Below are 20,876 nucleotides of genomic sequence, written 5' to 3'. Positions count from 1 at the left end.
TAAAAACTGGTACAATTTTGTAAACTACATAAATGAAAGGGATTTCTTCAAAAAAGCCAAACTTACTTATTGAAACAGAAATGCTTTCAACCTATTTTAGGCCATTTTCAGTTTGAAATCACAAATATTTGAAAATGACATGTTTGTTAGAAAGTTTAAATAGAAATGTTTATCTATAATTCATTTATATATTGTAATTTTTATATTGTAGAAGTATAATATCGATAAAACTTTTAAATAAATATAACATGCAAATTAATAGTGTGAATAAAATTGCAAAACGAAGGCAAGAAAGTCAGAAAGAAATATATGCAAACACATGCTTACATAAGCACACACTAAACTTTGATTATTTAGTTTGAGTTAAAAGTAATTCATTTATTCTAATATACTTATAGCTATATAATAATTATCATAAATTAATCTTTATTCTAATCATCTCATCTGACATGGTAAATTCCTTATGTGAATTCCGTAAGTGATCCTTAAATGACTAATACACAAATGCTTGTTAAAATAGCTAAAAAATACCATTTCTACTTTTTATATCTTAAGCATCTGTGTTTGTCCATTATAACTTTTATCCAAAAAGAAACTAGATTTTGAAGCTTTCAATGTTATAATATCTACTATATAAAGCTGAAAAACTGGGTTTTGTCACAGTATGCCAAAAATGGCCATTAGGGATGCCCCTAGCTATTATTTAAATTAACAATAAATTCAGTATATTATTATTTGATGTGGTTTTTTTTTACATTTTTGGCTGCGTTTTAGTAAGGTACACCATGAGAAATTCAGTATATTATTATTTTTATTTGTANAGTTTCTAAAATCATTACTTTTTAAAAAAATTATTTATTAATTAAACTGTTCTCTTTGTTGTATCTGTGGTTTTAGATTTGTAAAATTCTATTCCAATTTCCAACTAGTGTTATTGTGTAATTTATTTCTGTTAATTTATAAAACTACCCCTTTTTTTGTTTTATATAACATTATATAAAGCAAATACTTAAAAATACAAAATTTAGCATCCTTCGTTAGGGATTACAATACTTAAAATGCAAGAAACACCGAGTGACAAGCGTTTTGGAAAATTGCGACAGTACAAAATTCTTTAATTTATTGCAGATAAAAAGCATTAAGTGAGTTTTTCTTATCAACCTTGTTTAATTTCAGCATTATATTTGTGCCTGGTCCGATGTCAAACTCGCTTTACAAGTAATAGAAACAGTCGTAACCGTATACCGAACAGGTGGATAGGAAACTGGGTCACTCGACAGCTTCGAAATGCCACTAACAATATCCTTCGCCTACATATTCCTCGATTCACCTGTTCGCTAAAACTAAGTACAGAAAGTCGGATTAAAAAATTTTCTATTTTACTTTCTCTCTGTTTTAATCCTCTCGACGTAACGATTCTTCTAACGTCACGAGAAAACTTTAACGTTCTCCCGATAAAATCCATTAGACAATTAAAGTCACATATGTAAAACGAATAGCTTCACCTACGTATAAATGTCGTAAGCCCACAGCTCGGTAATTCCCGTAGGCGACGTGTCGACACGAAATTGTGTGATATCACACTAGACGGACGGCCAGTTTCGTCGGTGGTTACACTCGATTATACGAGAGTCTTTTAAGAGTTTTCGAGTTATGTAAGAAATTTCCAGTTGTGTGGGCCATTCCGAGCTCATTAACCGAAAAGTCTCCCTCCCTCGTTATACAATTACTTCTTTTAATTATAAATTTAATGATTTACAGTCACGAAATTATTCGTAAAGTTAACGCTCGGTTTATTTCGTAATGTCGTTATTTCTTAATAAGTGGATTGGTAAGCGAATGGCATAGGAGTGGTTTCGACTTCGAAGATGAGTCACGAGTAGCCGTGTGACGAAAAAAAAGAAATGAAAGATCGATGGCCGCGGGTTACTTAAACGAAAATTTCGTACGCAACTTCTAAAAATACATCTTAGAAATTCGGATTCCACACTTAAATAATTGCATTCGGTAGACATTTTGACACCGATCTCTTTATCTTGGTTATTACGTGTCACATTGTTTATCTCCATTCTCACTTTCTTTTCGTGTGTTATTTAATAAACAAAGATAAAACGTATTGTTTATGAAATACTATTGTGTTGTTCAATGGAAAAGTTTGCTGCTTTAAACCAAACTCGTTCTCGTTTACTTTGATTTTCCAATTTAATAATATAAATAAATAGTATTGATATCAATAAACATTGAGCTGAGAAATTACAATTTAATACTTAAAACTTGCTTTTATATCTACTTACTTCTTTAGATTTTAATTTACATATCAATTGATCACTTAAAGTGAAAGCAGTGCCTATCCTTCGTCTAACTTGAGGAATAGGTTCTCCAGGAGATAAAGGTGTTTCTATAGGTAATTCACCACTCAATTCCTAAAAATAAATAAAGTTTTAAATGACAATACCAAGAATTTATATTTAAACTATGTAGAAATTTTGTTTTTTGATTTATAATTATGAATTGTGGGATTATCATTAATTAATTTTGAAAGGTTAATACTAAGAAAATCAAAGCATTAGCATTATACAAAATTATTCATTATAAAATTCAATAATGTTAAAAAATAAAACAAAAATGGTTTAAGACTAGTAAATTGTCAGATATTAAAATTCTCAAGAGATATAATTGAAAATCTTTCCCAATGCTTCACAAACAAAATATATATATAATCTGTATATATATTAAAATCAAAATGTTCCATCCCCACCAAAACTTAAACAAACACTTTACAAAGAAGCAGTGTGTAAGCAAGTCACAGGTGAAGTTTACAATTCATTCTTCAAAAGGACCACCCATGAACTTCCTTTGTGTACTTTACATGAATTCATGGAATGGATTAAAAAAAAAAGGGAAAGGAAGGTCTTTGTGTATATATAGGAGACACAAAAAAACTTCACTTTTGACTGAGACTTGGAGGTGAAGAGATGGCTATTCATTTGCTCCCAAAGCAACTATTCTTTAAGTTTATTTGGTTATAAACAGAGATACAGAATTTAGTTTTTATATTATTTTTAATTATTTAATTGTAACCGTCTTTTCTTTTGTGATGTAAATATAGAAATAGTTTTAGTGTTGTTTCACACCAAAGATAATCAATTCAGGAGAGTCATAGGAATAATATGAAGAAGTGAAGAATTGGAATCAACAAAATATTAATCAAAATATTGAAGAAATAAGAAGAAAAGAGAGAGAGAGAGAGAGAGAGAGAAGCAAAGAGAAAGTATGACAGAAGAAGAAAAAAATAGAAAAAGATTAAGTAATTTAAATCCAAGAAATTTAACTTGAAATGAACTAAAACTGAAAATTTCAGAATAACAAGGAGTAATAGTTTACTTGGACAATTAAGCAATAAATGTACACATTGTGATGCACTTTTTTGCTCACACTGAAAAAAAATCAACACACTCCACTCGCTCAAGAAATAAGACAGATGTGGAGGATGGATAAGGTATTTATTGTACCTGTTGTCCTCTTTTCTACTGATGTTATACCACATATACTACACAAGTCTAGAAACATTAAACCTTAATAAAAACATATACATGGCACTACAGAAAGCTGCAATATTGAACAAATGTCACATTGTTAGACATTGACAATAACACAGCTTAATGCTACATTTGTTTTGGGTAACTATGCTTTCACTTTAGTCCAACATAGTACTTGGCACCAGTATCAGATGAGCATGACATTTACAACATAATAATAATATGCTAACTTTTATCTTAAGTTGACAGTTTAATTTTTTTGCAAAATTTCTGCTCTGATGTCATCTTTTAAACTGAAATCATCAGAAATGATGTAAAGGTCTATTGTAATAACTGCAAGAGGTAGTCATGATGTAATGAATGTTTGTCAGCTATGATGATGTAATAACAAGCAGTCTGTAAGTCACTACAATCTTAAATGCTTTTCTCTTAGAACAGTTTGGGATGCTATGACCTTCAAGAATTTAAATGTTTTTATGGGTTAATTTTGTGCACAAAAATCATTTTCTTGTCCTTCTGAGAAACATCTCAGTCTTCCTGTCATTTATTTCCATCTAAATTTGTTTAACATTAGTCTATGATATTGCAAACTCTGAAAGACATTGTTCTGTAAACAAAACAACATATGATATCAAAATTTGGTACATGCTGAGAAGACACATTACAGGATTTTTCAGAATTGTCAAATGTGAGGAATGGCAATTATGTGCAGTGTAATTAAGCTTGAAAAACCACAGCCTTATGCAATCTTGTAAAAAAAAATTGCACGTGATCATAAGTTAATCATGTGATCTACCTTCAGAAGTGTTTTCATTCTTCCTATTTCCATTTTTAAAAAATCCTAGATAATGTTTGTTCCAAAGAAGTTCTGAAGCCAATATTCTTTCTTTCTAAAAAGATGTTTGCTCTAGTAAACACTGATGAAGATCAAATGGTCAAAAACCTTCTGATTATTTAAATCATTAAATTGAAGATAAAGATTGATGTGTTATTGAAAATATTTATAAAAAGTTAATCTTTCTAATGAAGAAAATTTTATAATGAATTAAATAAAATCAAAACAGAAAAGAAGAAATAAACTTAATTTTTCTTTAAAACTAGTAAGAAATAACATGATATGGAAGATATATTCTAGATCATAGATGTTACTATTTAACTCTTAAAACTATCAATACACATTAGAATTTACACATAATTCTAGAAATTATTTAATATATAATTGAAAATATTTATGTTTAAAATATAACTAAAAACACTAAATAAGCTTTCTAAAATTTTACTAATTAGTAAATAAATAAATTGTAGTGCCCAAGCACTATGTATAGTTTATTTCATTTATTTTATATATATATATGATGTGTCATGTCGGGTTTTGTTGTAAAATTCCATTTTATTTTATGGTACTGGATTGTAACGGGTTGGACCCGTAGTGCTGGTTGATTGGTCAGTGACCAACATCACATGTGTTTCATGTTACACCCAATGGTGGGAAGTAAAAATATTGGAACTCCTGTCCGAAGTCTACTTTCCCAGTTCCTGTTTCTTGAGTGATCAACAGACTACGTGGTGTAAGAGTGTCGGTAAAGTAGAAGAAAAAGACTGACACGTGTGAACTTTCGAATGAAGAGAACGGAATCCAAATCCGTTGTACACCCATACCTCGCTATACGGCCGCTCTTTATACGGCATTTCGCTATAACGGCCCTCTTCGATTTACGGCCTAAAATGTTTCGCTATAACGGCAAAAAAAACTTTTTTCGATGTCGATATATCTACATGTTGCCAATCTTGCGCAAGCGCAATCTCGATGCACACTCTTTTCTATTTCCTCTTGTTTACGAGCGTTATTCAGTGTGTGCTTATAAAGCAGCTGGTTTAGACTTGTCTGTGAGTGTTTTATGTACATATTTATTACTGAAGAACAAAATAGACAAGAAGGCAAGACAAACAACGGTGGACAATTTTTTTAAGCCAGGTCCATCCTTACCAGCGAAAAATGATGACGACAGTGATCTGCAGGTTATCATTTCTTCATCATCTTCAGATTAAAGCCATTTAAAAAAAATTATGTATGTAAACATACACATATTTTATGTAACATGAAGTTGTTTCATTTTTGTTCATAGATTATTGTTGGTTTTTGGAGTCTGTTATTATTTTATGTACAACTGTATGTAGTTCTTATGTATGTATTTTTGATTTAAATGAAATAAAAAGATAAAATGCATTTTGAATGATAAACCATGTTACATATTTAATAAATTTGGAACCGATCCCATTGAATTTGTATTAGAATAATTGATTCCTTATACGGCTTTTTGCTTTGCGGCCAAGTTTCGTGGAACGTATCTAGGCCGTAAAGCGAGGTATGGGTGTATAGAATACGCCCATTGTTCATGAACTAAGTGCAAGATATTAAACCAGGAAACATCGAAGGACCTCAGAAAACCATTATTTTTGTCGGTATGTTGATTATTGTGTTTGTTTAAAAGGAAAAGTAATATCTTCGATCCTTTTCTCGTATAGTGTATGTGTTACCTAATCTTGTAAGTTTAAATAGATTTATGTTCCTCTTATGTTTTAGAATAGATGAATGTTTTGTAAATATTTATGATTAAACCTTTGTTACTAAAATTTAACCAGATTTGTAAAGTTCTTAAATTAATTTGTCCGTGCCTTGACCCTCTAACATCACCTAACAGACCTAGGTCTATTGGGGCATAACAAATAAATATAATTACCCCTTCTTTCAAACACAAAGCTTTCAATTCTTCTGTTTTCTTTGATAATGCCTCTTCTAAGGCTTCTTTTCTTGCTTTTAAAGCTGATAACATTTCTAATCTTGCAACTCTACTTTCTTCACTTTGACAATCTAGAAATAAAATTAATGTAAATGTTATTCATTATTTGGAAAAGTTTTGAGATATTAAAATGTACTTACTATCTATTTGAAAAACAGGCAAACTATTTGAACTGGCACTTCGACTTAAATTAGAATAAGAACTTGTAGAAGAGAGTGATTGAATGCTACGACATAAATCAGCTGCTATTTGGCCTAGACTACGTGTAACATATACTTGACTCTAAAAATATAATTAATTAATTGATTAAGAAAACTAAAGAACTATTTATCATTATTTAATTAAGTCTATGTATCATTCTGTATTGAATTTCTTAATTAAACAGTGATAAAAGATAAATTTTAAATAAATATATATATTATTTAAAATTTGTCTTTTATATCATGTACAGTAATTAATTTTAAATTTAATTTAATACTAATTTTACATTTAATGAGTAATTAATGCAAAAAAACTTCTTATAATATATTTATAAATATAGAAATCACTGATTGTTTCAGGAATTTAACATTTATTAAACAATATAAATGTTTTCATTTTAAGATCCAACCATCCTCAGCTAAAATCTTGCATTTAACAGCTTAAAAAATGTATTTTCAACATATCATACAAAGCTATATATTTATATAATACATTTTAAGTAGTTATTTCTTTAGTCTAAAAAAAAAAGAAGTATGTTTATATTTTAGAATACTGCTATTTCTGAAGAGCTGATTAAGAGATCAAAAAATAATTTTTTTAGCTTGGAAATTAATATAACATATTAATGTTTACAAAGAAATGTTGAAATCTAAAAAATTATAAAATTATTATATTGTCATTCATAGATAAACAGAATAGAAAGAGTTGTGAAAAATTCTACAGCATCAAATATAAAAGTCTATAGTATCAAGTGTCCAGAAAAAATTCACACAAAATATCTCAGACTCTAGCTAACAGCCAATATTTTTTAATTATGCTGCACATACTATAATGCTCTCAGAATTCTGCACACAGAATTCTGAGAGCATTCTAGAATCTTTTTCTGCATTCAATTTTCTACTTCTTTCAAAATGGCAACACAAGAGTGTACAACTTTTATGTATTATTCATAAAAGTGTAGAACTTTTACCTATTAAATAAAACATTAGGATAAAAGGTTACTATAAACCGTTTTGCAAATAAAATGAATTTCAAAATGGACTATATATTGAATTCTCCAACATTCTGAGATTGAACTATCACAGAAAAGAAAGGGGTTTAGTAGAAAAGTGAAAATTCTAATGAAATTCAAGTTGGAAGCATTAAAGACGACCTTTGAAAATAGTGACAAGGATTCAATTTGATCTAAAACCTTACAACTGAAAATTTCTCACAGTTGACTCATGATACTTTGAAAATAAAAACATTAAATATTGAAAGAAACAGGTAATTCTAGTGAGAACTGAAAAGCAAAGATCACTGGCAAGGATGAAGTGCAGAATACTGTTGCAAAAGTTCTCTAAAAATATTTAACTGCACAACACCAGGATGTATGTGAAACATACGACTCATCAACCAATTAACCAATACAGTCGATCCCCTATAACACTGTTGATAATTCTGTTTTATATGAATTCCATGTTGTACGAGTCACTTAAATTTTACAAATACGTGTGCTGGGCTGTGAACGGTTCACGTATTTGTAAAATCTAAGTGACTCGTACAACATGGAATTCATATAAAACGGAATTATCAACAGTGTTATAGGGGGGTTGACTGTATTTAATTTTCAATCATATGCATTCCAACTCAACCTAATGTTCGATCTTTTTTAAACATCTTACAGAGAACACATGCACATACCGTATTCAAAATCCATACGATTCAATTTATGTTCAAATGTCAATGGCCAGCCTGTTTTGAATTAAGAATAAACCTGAAGAAGTACCCAGAAGGGGTAATGAAAATGTTCATCACTTAAACATTATTCACACCAGTTAATTGGTTGGTGAGTCATACGTTTGTTCTCTAAAATCTTCTTTATTTTAGATGACAAATTTTACTTCTTTCTCACACTCAATAATCAATGGTAATGATGGATTTTATACCAGAAAAAAAGTTTTCCAAGAAAAGAAATTTGAGGGCAAAGTTTCAGTTTGAATTGCAATGAGATCAAGAGGATTAAGTTAAGCCCTAATCAGACTATTGAGTTTTACTATCAATGCCCAGTAATATTTAAATGAATATATACACCACCCAATTTCTTACATTTGTAAGAACTATTATCAAACAGAATATGTCTTCTGGTTAGATCAAGTTTCCACTAAGCCAAAACTGGATTACCTGTGACAAGAAAACATCAACATCACTTTTATTGAAAAGGATGACAACCCTCATATGTTCCAAAAATTATACCAATTGAGGATTTTGGGCAATTCTCAAGGCAGCCATTTATGAAAAGGAAGAGGTAATAAACATGCTCAAACTGACCAATTATTTATAGCAGGTGTCGACAACCTTTCAGCGATGTTGTGCTGAACATAATTTATAGTGTTATTCTGAGTGTTGACATGATTCTATCAAGTTTATTATAAATGTTATCAAAATTAGTCTGGTTATAACAGACTTCAAAAATGTATAATTTTGAAATAAGTTGTTAATTGAATTATGTTCTTACGTATGAAGCACTTGCATAACACATAGATGGCGACACAGAACATAAATGCATGCGCTGCAATAGAAATATACAAACAAGAGATTCATTTTTAACGTACTATGACTTCTGAACTATTCGCTGAACTATGACTTCTATCCATTTAAATGTGTAATTAATAATTAAAATATAATTTTTATTAATTAAAGAGATTAATTTTTACTGTTTCAACACCATTTTAGGTTTGAAATATTCCTATAGAAGAATATTTGTGTCTTATTGTTGATAAATTTTATTATTCAGTTTTTAAACTATCATAAAAATCAAAAAAATAAATACACTATTGTTACCAAAAATTATAATTTTGAAATAATAATCATATGTACTTTTCTGTGCTTGTGATTCAAATAGAACTGATGTTGAGATATAGCCATTGACCAGATACATTTTGTTAAAGAAGGTGTGGAAGCAATCCAAACAAACACTGTAACTTTTGCAGGACCAAATGTTCTTCTACTAACTGATACTCTAAAATAAAAATAAAAAATAATAATAAGAAAATATTTTTATTCTTCTTAAAAATTTACTAGTAATTTTATAATATAAAATATTACTGTGTAGTTGGATCACAAATTGCATCAGAAAGTTCATCATAATCTTCTACTGGCTCTTCAATAGCATCTTCATATAAATTAAAACTACTTAAAGCATGAACTACTCTGTAAAAACATTTTTATCATAAAAAAAAATAATTCTCTGCTTTTAACTTATTTAATTCTCTGCTTTTAACTATTATAAACTTACCTTCTGACTTCATGCACTTCTATGGAGAATTTCTTATCTCTATAATACAAATTATCTAACTGCTTCCAAAGAAATACCTAATATTAAATAATGAATGTAAGATAAATAAATATTTTCTCAGGTTGTATGATATTTAATATCATAAATATTAAACAAACTATTTGGATCAAGGCGAAAAAATACAAGCTGCAATGATACAAAGAATGATAATTTTGATAAGAGAAGTTAGGGTGTATCATAGTACATGTTATTAATATAATAATTTACCATAAAATAATTTTTATACTAATAAGATAAGACTGATCATATTTGTAACCAGAAAACGAGTTAGGAAAGTGTACAGTGCCTACAGCAATAAATATAAATTGTTTTACAAATGCCAAAAATAAATATGGAATTTCTAACCAAATTCTGAATTTATTTCATTAAAAAAATAATAAAAATACAATCAAACTGGAAATGCATGAGAAATTTATAAATGAAATCATTATATATATTTATTTGATCCAAATTTAAAGAAAAGCAGCAATAAACTAGTATTGTCTTATGTAAGAATTTAGCTACAAAATTAAATAAGAGATAATAGATGATGATAAATAATAAAAAGAGTTCCAAATGTTTTCATTGTTTATTAAGAAGGCATCACTGTTTTTTGTCAAATATATATCTTTAATAAAAACTGGAGGAGACTAATTTTTTAAAAAATTAATGTAAGAATTAAGAATTTTTCATTAACACAATCAAACCCAGTTTACACATTTCTCAGTTGCACATTTTTCACAGTTATATGATAAAAAAATCTTATACTTTCTCCATTATAAAGCATTTTAGTTATACATTTTTTATTTATAGGATTTCACATTTACACATCAACATACTTTTAGGTATCTTTAGCTCTTATTTCTCACACATGCTTTATACACTTTGAAATGGAAAAATTTTAAGTGATTATTTTAAAAAGTGCAAAAAGAAATTATGTATTTACTTAACATTAGTCCACAGTGACAGCAAATTACATCATTTTGTGATACACAAAAACCTAAATCCAGCTTAATATGAAATGCTGTTTCCAATGAATTTTCCCATTTGGCAAACTGCTCTGTAAGTCCACTTTAAAATTTTCATTTTCCAAATTTTCTCTACTGTGTACCAATTTCACCAAGCAAATAAAAATCACTTTCCAGTTTTTCATTCACTTTCACTGCTTACTATAAGTATGAGATAACTTTTAGAATAGCTCTTTGTTTTTTCACTTGACTCATGTTTCAGGAGTTAACTGGTACAGTATGTGACAAATCCATTGAAAAAGAAACAAACAAATCGTGACTAATTTTTTAAAAAGTATATGACTTAATTTTAAATTGAGTTTACTTTTCCTTTTATATGCTGTTCAAATGTATTACATTTTCAGTGGTTATAATTAAAGTTGCTCTACTCAGACCCGTATAGAGCTCGTTCTCGTTGACATATTTTGATGAAACTTAAAATGGCACATGTAATAGATGTTATGTAAATTAAGAACCTTTTATAAAGCCAGCAGTTGATGCCATTCTTTATCATGCCTTTACAGAAGAAAGACTGAGTTTTACTGGTAAAGTTGTTTTATCAGAATGACATGATTTTGCTGCACTGCAATAATATCAATGCTTGAAAGGCTTGTGAATAGGGCCTATGTTGGGGTATGGTTTGTGAAAGACGATTAACAAGTTTGAAGAGACTGGAGAGTTGGGTGTATTACCAGGAAGAGGTCGGAAAAGGATTTCAAATAAAACTGTGGAGCAAGTCACCGTTGCTGTGAGTGACAGAGCAAACGCTTCCCAACATTCTTCGATGAGTGCGCGTGCGGTGTCTTGTGATTTGTCTCTTCCTTGGTCTACAGTTTGAAAAATTATGCAATCCATTTTAGAGTGGTATTTTATAAGGGTGCACCGATTAATCGGTAAGTAATCGGTAATCGGCCGTATCGGCCACTTAGCCGATTAATCGGTATCGGCCATTCCTCCCGATTAATCGGTTTTGATAATTGGCCAATTTTACATTTTGGTATTTTTGTTAGAATGTTACGTACAATGCTAGTAATAAAAACTAATAAATTTCTGTTATATATTTATTATTTATTACATGACAATCTGAATATTAAAAAAATTTTACTAATCAAATTATTCCTTTCATCAATACATATTATAAGTATAACATAACGTATAATATAAAGTTTAAACTTTACATAAGAAAAAGTATTGAATAGGTTAAGAAGAAAAATTAAATTTTTATTTGTTTCATAAGTTTAAAGTTTAAATACAAAACAAATATAAAACAAATAAAAATTTAATATTTAAACTGTAAAACCCTTAAATTACAATTTAAGGGTTTTACAGTTTGTTTTTACAATGCAAAAACATGAGAATTTCATCATTTTCAGGGCATAACCTATTTTTTGCCGGCTCATAAATGTTACCTTCAGTGCTGAAAATTTTTTCACTTTCAATGGAAGATGCTGAGGCACTTAAATATTTCATAGCTATTTTGCTCAAATTAGGGATAAATGTAAATATGTTTCTAATTCTTGATCGAAACGTTTGTTCGTCTCTTTCGTTTTTTTTTTTTTTTTTTAAAAACATGCTATTCTTCATTCTTTCGTTTACCAGAAGCTAATTCATCAAATAAATCAGAAAAACTTAGAAATTCACCTCCATCTTGATCACCTCCAGAAGTAGAAGCTTCAGAATTTAATTCTTATTGAGATTTCCTCTAGCATATCCTCTTTTTGAAATTTCATTTTGAATCTAATAAAAATGACAAGCATAAAGACTTGTTTTCTATATATGCTGAAAATCTTTTTTTATTGGATTTTCTAGTTCTTCTGTTGTGGTATTAATGCCACTAAAGGAACTACTGATCTTTGCTTTTGATAAGAATAATTTCAGAGTCTCTATTGTGGGAATTATTGAAGATGAAGTGGCTTCTCGTTTGCTGGCTTTCCACAGTAATTTCTTTGAATGGTTTTACAAGTAGAACAATTTTTTCAACGAGAGACCACTGATATGGGCTCAACGTAGGAATTTTATTATCTATAGCATATGTGACAAGGGCCTTTTGCTGTTCCAACATGTAGTATGTAGAATTCCAGCGAGTAGGAACATCTTGAATTAATTTGTGTTTCTGCAAACCTAACTTTTCTTGCAAATCTTCCAATTTGATTACAGCTACAGCAGAATGATTAAAATGTGTGACAATATTTCTATTAACTGTGATTATAGTTTTCACATCTTGTTTAGAAAATATGCATTCGTTTAGTGTCAGCTGCAGCGTATGTATAAAGCATGATAATGCTTCTAAGTTGCAATTCCTAATTCCAGCTACCAGATTTGCTGCAGAATCTCTTAGTACTAAGAATATCTTATCACTTGTCAACTTATACTGTTCAAGAACAATTTTTAACTGTTCACTGATTCGTGTAGCTGTGTGGGAACCTTCAAAGGAAACAATTTGCAAAACAGCTCTTTCCTGCTGAAAATCATCCTTCAACCAGTGGGCTGTTACACTTAAAAAAGGAGAATTGTTTGTAGTTGCTGTCCAAATATCAGCGGTTAAAGAAATATATTTTGTTTCTGTTAAACACAGAAACACTTCAGCTTTTTAAACAATGTCGAAGTTTCCATGCGTCAACAATTAAGTGTTGAGATTTATTTTAGAAACAAAGGAAGAGATTGTTGATTTTGCGAGGATATTCGATCGTCTCTTGTTTACCTGACCCGAGGAAGATGGAAATACCAGGTGGAGAAAAATGGGTTTTTTCCACATTATAATTAACTGTATAATTAACTCCAGGATCTCACACTATTAATGCAATAAATTATTATCACTAATTGGCCGATAATGCATGGCTGATTAATCGGTAATCATCCATTTTGCTTATCGGTGCATCCTTAGTATTTTACAAGAACCACATGTTGCAAATGCTGCACCCTCAAGATCCAGAACAACACACAGAGTTTGCTTACAAGTTTTTGGCCAGAATAGCCGTTGATAATGCATGGCCATGGAACATTTTGTGGTCAGACGAGATGCATTTCACCCTAAACAGAGCAATGAATTTCAGAACTGTCACATACGGGGTACTGTAAGACCTGATGTTGTGCATGAACAGCCTCTGCACTCTGCTTACATAACCGTTTGGTGTGGTTTCACTTCTGACTTCATTCTTGGCCCCTTTTTCTTTGAGGAGATCACACCACAAGGTCCTCAAAAGTGTTCTGTGACTGGTGCCAGTTATTGCAAACTTCTGCTGCATCACGTCATTCCTGCTTTACAAGAATGAGGATGTTTAGAGACTACTGTCCTAGATAGTGATAGTGCAAGATAGTGCAACACTGCATATTACCTGACAAGTGAATGAACTGCTGCATGACAAATTTGGAGACAATCGGGTAATTTCGAGTTTTCTGACTGCTTGGCTTCCTCATTCTCCAGACTTGAATCCCCATGACTTTTGGTTGTTGGGATATCTAAAAGATTGTGTCTATAGAGGAAGCATACAGACTTTGCCTGAATTGGAAACAAGCATAACACGCCATGTTGCTGCAATTCCTTGACAAATCTATCGGGCTACTGTTGAACAAGCTTTTGTACAAATTCTGTGGTACAAATTAATTTGCACAGTGTTAATTTGTACCACAGAATTTGTACATATATTTTGTGTAAAATTATATTCATTTCTGAAAGCAATTCATAAATAGTTTCACTTGTATGTTTTTCTCCCTTACATGATATTTTTTCTCAGTTTCCTCAAAAAATATATTAACAGGGTTTGATTGTAACTTATTGTCCTATAATTTGAATTTTTTATTTTATAAAATTTAATTTGCTTTAAGTTTACTTACTTGTCTAGGAGATTTTCTGTCTGAATAATCATATTGACTAATTCCTTTATGATTTATACCTAACCACCAAGAACCACCTTTCTTATCCTTTAAATTTTTAAAATAAATTAATTAAATAAAATTTAAATATTCAATAAAACTATTAAGAGTAAAATTAAATATTTTGCAATTTCAAAATTAAAATAGTATTCAATTATGAATTAAAAAATAAATAATACATACAAAAATTTAAATATCACTGCTAAACCTTTAGATTTCCAGTAAGATTCGTTCATTTTCTGTATCTTATCTTATTGGAAATCTAAAAATTTAGCAGTAATATTCATATGTACCTGTATTTACTCTAGAAGGTTGTAAAAATTTAATAAACTATAATTCATGGGCACATTTTACATTTAAAAAGCTTTAAACTAACATTTAAATTTTAATATAGAAATTAATATAAACATTATTCATTATTAAATAGAAATGTTAATTTTAAATTCTAATTATAACTTAAAACCAAGAGAATTTGGAAGAAGTCATTATTCATGCTAACAATCCAATTTGTGTTTGAAATTTAAATCTATAATGTTTTGGTTTGCATAAATTTATAAACTAAAAATTATAAAAGTTATAGCCAATTTAACAAGAAAAAACTATTTCTAAAATGTCATAGCAAGTAGTGAAAATTTAAATATGAAAAGATCAAAGTGTTCCTAGAGAGCTAAAAATAAAAACTAAAATCTCAAAATAAGATTGAAATATTTAGATTTTTTCACAGTGATTATGTTATAATGCTTATACATTATTTAAGAGATTAATACCACATATTCAACAGAAAGCAGATTACCAAAACTAGCAGAAAGCTCCATTATATGACAAATTAACATTCTTGTTTGTCAGCTTGATATTTAGTAAAGTCCTAATTTGTAATTTAAACAGACTTAGAAATGTCAATGTATTATCTATAAAAATGCAAGTTATCTAAATGTCAAGGGTCAGATCCCCATGGATTGCCTGTATATATTTTGATGACTGCCAGAACATTTTTTAAATATTTCTTGGAAAATGTCAATTATCTACTATAGTTTTTATATCTTAATATAGGCAGACATACAGTAAATCTTTGAAATATTTGATATCATTTCAAGTTTTCAAAAATTCTTCTGTCTTTCATACATTTCTGTATGCGTCACTAATCTTATGTTTGTGTAACTTTTCTATACTCATGTATTATTAACCTACTCACCACTTCTGTATTTTGTACAATGTCTAACACCAATTGTAAACCTCTTATGCATTCATTTTAAATCATTAAAAATGATCTTCAAAATAAAACAGTATTATAAAAGATAATATAATAATTTATTAAAAATATTCTATAACATTTTTTTAAAATCTTGCTTATCATAAATATATATGCAATATCCTAAAATTATAAGTGTGAGAATTGAGGCATGATTTTGTGTAAAATTAAGAAAAATCTTAAGCCTTTTTCTCCATTGTGATTGTAAAGAAAACATCACACAGGAAATGAATTGAATATCACCCATACCATCAATAACTAGATGAGAATTATAACATCCAAGGACTAAATAACCTAGTGTTAAAGGAGGAGAAAGTTGATTGTTGATGCACGAATAGACAAGTCTTGAACCAAATATGGTCATGACAGCTCCATATAATGATGGAGAAGACTTCCATCCCATCATATCCAGAACACCCTAAAGTGGACTTTCCCATAGAAGACGACGGCCTGAATTGCAGTATAAGAAAGGAAAACATTGATCACGGCTCAACTTCCGCAAAGACAGAGAACCACATCTCTCTCTGAGGTATTTCTGTAAACTCTCTCTCTGAAGAGAAAATAGCGGATAGAACGCAACTGGAGCGCATAATATGTTTGTCATGTTGCCTTAGATGTATATAACATATTTCTGTGTATTCTTAGGTTTAGATGTTTTATATTAAACTTATATTTTTATTTGTTAACCTGGCTACCTATCTCTATCAAACCCTGGACACATCAACTTGTTCACAACCTCCCACTCGATAATTTTAGATCATCCTATTCAACCTTTGGTTACAATTTGTGGGTTAGGATGCATTTAAGGGCTATTTCACACTATGACTAACTGATCTGACTCCAAGTTGTGTTGCCATGGAAACAGCAATCAGTCCACCGATTGGTCATTCCAGTCGAACAGATTTAAAAAGTTAAAATGTTTATAGTTGGGTCAGAGTAGTCGGTGAGTACAGCCAATGAGAGCTTCAAAACTACAACCAATCAGACTTTGGATATATAAAAACTATCAAATCAATCAAACATAGCTTTACATTATATATATTTCTAATTTATTTAAATTTTTCCTTGTACCTTATTTCTTTCATAACTGCTTAAATTTTATGTGGGAACACATATAACTAATATATATATTAAAAAACATTATTGACATAATGAGAAAAGATGGTAATATTTAGACTTTTTGGAAAAATTTATTAATGAAGTAAGATCACATCCACAAAGTTTAACCAGGTAGATTACAAAAATATTTTTAAAAATTAGAATGATTTCTAACACCTATTCCGATTGGTCCTTACGAATTGGCCACCGACATATAATCGTACTCAATGTGAATGCTTTTACTATTAGTCAGTCTGATTATAGGATTGGTCGGATCGAACCAGTCGGTCATAGTGTGAAATAACCCTAACTCTATCCTAATTGGTGTCAGCATCCTGCCATCAGCTAGATCTTGCAATCTTGTGACAATTTATTGTAGAGCCATCCAACAGACTACAAGATCAGGTCTCACCAACTTGTTGTCAGGTAAGTGGTCACTCGGGATCACCCTCAGGATCATAATTTTGGAAGATTATTGTAATAATTATTTTCAATATCCTTACACTTTATAATGGAAAATTCATTTAAAAAAACTGATGTTATATATAAAAAACTTAAAAAGAGCATATTCCCTATATTAAGATCAAGAATAATAATAGTAATTCTTACCTTTACTTCATAATAATGAATCCCATAAGTAGGTAGCCTTTCAACAATGCTAAGGTAACTGAAATATACACATGCTTTTTATACTTGATAATCAAAAATTTATATACATACAAAAATCTTACTTTACAACGGCTTCTCCTTTTGTTTGACCAACTAGATGTTTATAAAATTCTATAACTTTATCTTCACTGAAAATATTAATAGTTAATTATTATTAATATCACAAATATTAAATATTTTTATTAGTAATATATAAAACATTATAATAAATTTGATAAGAATTTTAGATATATTGTAAAATATTTATTTTTAAAAGTTAAAATAATTTGAAATTTTTATCATGTTAAGATATTGTAATAACCAGATATATTTCTTGCAAAAAACAGGAAATTGTGAAATGTACAGATAACTGATGTGAAATTTTACTCATATATAAAAATACAAATAGAAACTATAATCATTTTTCATTCCAAAATAAAATAAGTAAATAATAAATACTTGTGGATAACTTATGGTAACTGTAGCATGAGGCATTAGGAGCATGAAATATATTCATGCTCCCAATTTACTTAATATCTAGTTATTATTAATAGCAAAATAATAGTCCAATTATTATGAAGATAGTTTGGCTAAATCTTTGATATTTTGTAGCTGTAGTGGTCTTGATCAAAAGTCTTCATAAACACAAAGTCAAAAAAATCCATAAAATAGCTAATTGTTGTAGGAAAAAGTATTTCAACACATTTTTGCCATTTGAGTAACAGAAATATTGAGAAAAATTCAACAAGACATAAAGGTATTAGTGCATTCTCTTATTTAAGACATTTCAACTCTATGGACTCTATATTTGATGTATAGGATTGATTAATAAAACATTCCATTGTGACCAACAAAATTAATTACTTGACCAGTCACCAATGGAATCTAGTTTCTGATGTTCTGTGGTATGTTAAGGCCATTTAAAGAACTTACTCTTGAACTTTGTGCAGGAGATGCTGTTGCAGCATTGATTATTCCTGCAATTCAGCACTGATACAGTGCTTACAACAACAGGCAATACTAATAACTGATATTAAAATCTTAGAGTCAAAAGTAAAAGCATCAGTGAAATAATATCAGTGAAAAAGTGATTTGAGAATAGCAACATCCAATTATTCTTATAAGTTTCTATTTAATTATTGTGCAAATTTTTAAAACTAAATAATAAACTTACCACAATGATATAGAAAAATGTTCTTTTAGGGTACTTTCTCGTAAAACAGGAAGTCTTTTCAAATAGTCTCTAGTAGTTATGTCACTAAAGGTATAAATAAAAACAGAAACTTAATTTAACCAAATTTTAACGTAAATTAAACAAATTTTGAAAATTAAAGAAGTTTCCAAAACTCATTAACTTCCAAAACAAAAAAAATCCAACTGCAGATATATATCAGTGTATTAAAATATTGGTATCCTAATATAATTCCAAAGTAAAATGCATTTACTACAGTTTGCTTTCCTTTATTCATTTAGCTGCTTATTTTTATGTAATTCTGTAATTTAGATGTATGTAAACAATTTATTATATTTACCTTTATTCTGCTTTATTGGAGAACTAAATATTAAACATTTCAAAACTATACTAGTACTTTCAAGCTTTCCTTTCTTGTCTTTAGAAATGTCTCAATTCTTCAAATTCTTTCAAATTTTATTTGAATCTCCAACACAAGCAGATAATTTGTCATGTATCAGCTACTGCATGATTCCAATTGTCTGCTCATAAATTAGGACAGTTGGAGGATTTGAATGAACTTTGAAATAATTCACTCCTGAAGATAATAATAATAAGGCTTTTCTTAGCTTATTATTAAACTAATAATAAAAATTATTAAATAAAAAATAATATTAATTGTAATTCTTCAATAAAGCAGAATGAAAGTAAATTTTAAGTTAAGAAAATCATATGTATCTGATCATAATATAGTTAAAGATATCAGATAAGATAAAAATTATCTTATAAAATGGATGAAACTCTTAGTGATTTTCATATTTCTATCATACAAAAATCTAACTTTTCTTTTTGTTCTACAATATTAAATTGCAAATGACCATTCACAGTTGCAGACTTAAATTGTATTGTACTGTACATATTAAGTTTTGTTTACAGTTTAACCTTAAAATACCATGAGTGATAAAAAGGAATATATTTATTAATTTTCAATTTCTTTGAATAATTTTAAGAAAAAGTATCAGCAATAATGCTAAGAATGCATAATACAGTGGAACCTCGGTATACGTCTGCTTTAGAATACGCCCAATTCGGAATACGTCCTGTTTGGACGAAACAAATTTTGTTCGGTATACGACTTAATTCAATTATACGCGCCATCTATGAACAAGTAGCACTATCGGTGTATTATACCAGACTAGACGTTCGCGGTGCCACAATTTATAACTTTGTTAAATTTCTTCTGATTTTAATTTGTAAGTAAAATTTTATTATTTTTATTAATCATGAATTGCAAAAAGGCAAATGAAAAGCAACAGAAAACTAAAAAAATGACTAGAATCACAATGGAACTGAAAAAAGAAGACTGTTGAAAAATATAAAGGTGGCATACGTGTTCGAGATTTTAACTGTTGCATACCGTATTCCGAGAACGACAATATCGACAATCGCAAAAAATAAAGACATTATTAAATCTGCTAACATTGTGAAATGAGTTAAATCAATTTCTAAACAGAGATCAAAGACATTAGATCATGTTAAGAAATTGCTTTTGCTTTGGATAACCGAAAAACAGTGTGCTAGAGACAGCATATCAGAAGCAATTATTTGCAAGAAAGCTAAAAAGATACATGCTGATCTCATGAAAAATCAAGCAGGAAAGCGAGGTGTTTAAAGCCAGCCATTTTTTTTTTCATGAGAACGGATTAATCATTTTTACATTACTTCTTATGGAAAAGGTTGGTTCGGTATACGTCCTATTCAGTATAAGTCCAAACATCAGGAACGGATTAAGGTCGTATACCAAGGGTCCATTGTAAAAGTGAATTTGTTTCTTTAATACAAATAATTTATTATTTCACACAAATATATTCCTTTTTTTTTTAATGGTGAATTAACATAAAACACTACTTCTTGAAAATGACATTATGTTCATCATTGAGACTGTTCTGTCAGATGGGTGGACAGACCAGTTA

At 29.1% G+C, this 20,876-nt stretch overlaps 1 protein-coding gene across 1 annotated transcript in view; it reads right to left on the bottom strand.

Moving 5' to 3' along the window:
- Positions 1-2,252: 2,252 nt before the first annotated feature.
- Positions 2,253-20,876, bottom strand: part of LOC111636825 (FERM domain-containing protein 4A-like) — a 50,833-nt gene continuing 32,209 nt past the window's right edge. Inside the window, exons 5-14 of the mRNA XM_023382167.1 lie at positions 18,907-18,990; positions 17,816-17,881; positions 17,694-17,751; positions 14,699-14,785; positions 9,819-9,895; positions 9,629-9,733; positions 9,401-9,542; positions 6,481-6,622; positions 6,281-6,411; positions 2,253-2,423 (exon numbers count right to left, since the gene is read on the bottom strand). Of these exons, the coding sequence (XP_023237935.1) occupies positions 2,268-2,423; positions 6,281-6,411; positions 6,481-6,622; positions 9,401-9,542; positions 9,629-9,733; positions 9,819-9,895; positions 14,699-14,785; positions 17,694-17,751; positions 17,816-17,881; positions 18,907-18,990 (1,048 nt within the window). The 3' untranslated portion in view covers positions 2,253-2,267. The remainder of the gene's footprint in view (positions 2,424-6,280; positions 6,412-6,480; positions 6,623-9,400; positions 9,543-9,628; positions 9,734-9,818; positions 9,896-14,698; positions 14,786-17,693; positions 17,752-17,815; positions 17,882-18,906; positions 18,991-20,876) is intronic.

This window comes from Centruroides sculpturatus, unplaced genomic scaffold, assembly GCF_000671375.1.
Source record: "Centruroides sculpturatus isolate CEXI.00-Female unplaced genomic scaffold, Cexi_2.0 scaffold1008, whole genome shotgun sequence".
Classification (NCBI taxonomy): Eukaryota; Metazoa; Arthropoda; class Arachnida; order Scorpiones; family Buthidae; genus Centruroides; species Centruroides sculpturatus.
Note: the sequence above shows the minus strand (reverse complement) of the source record. Positions and strands in the feature narration are given on the sequence as shown.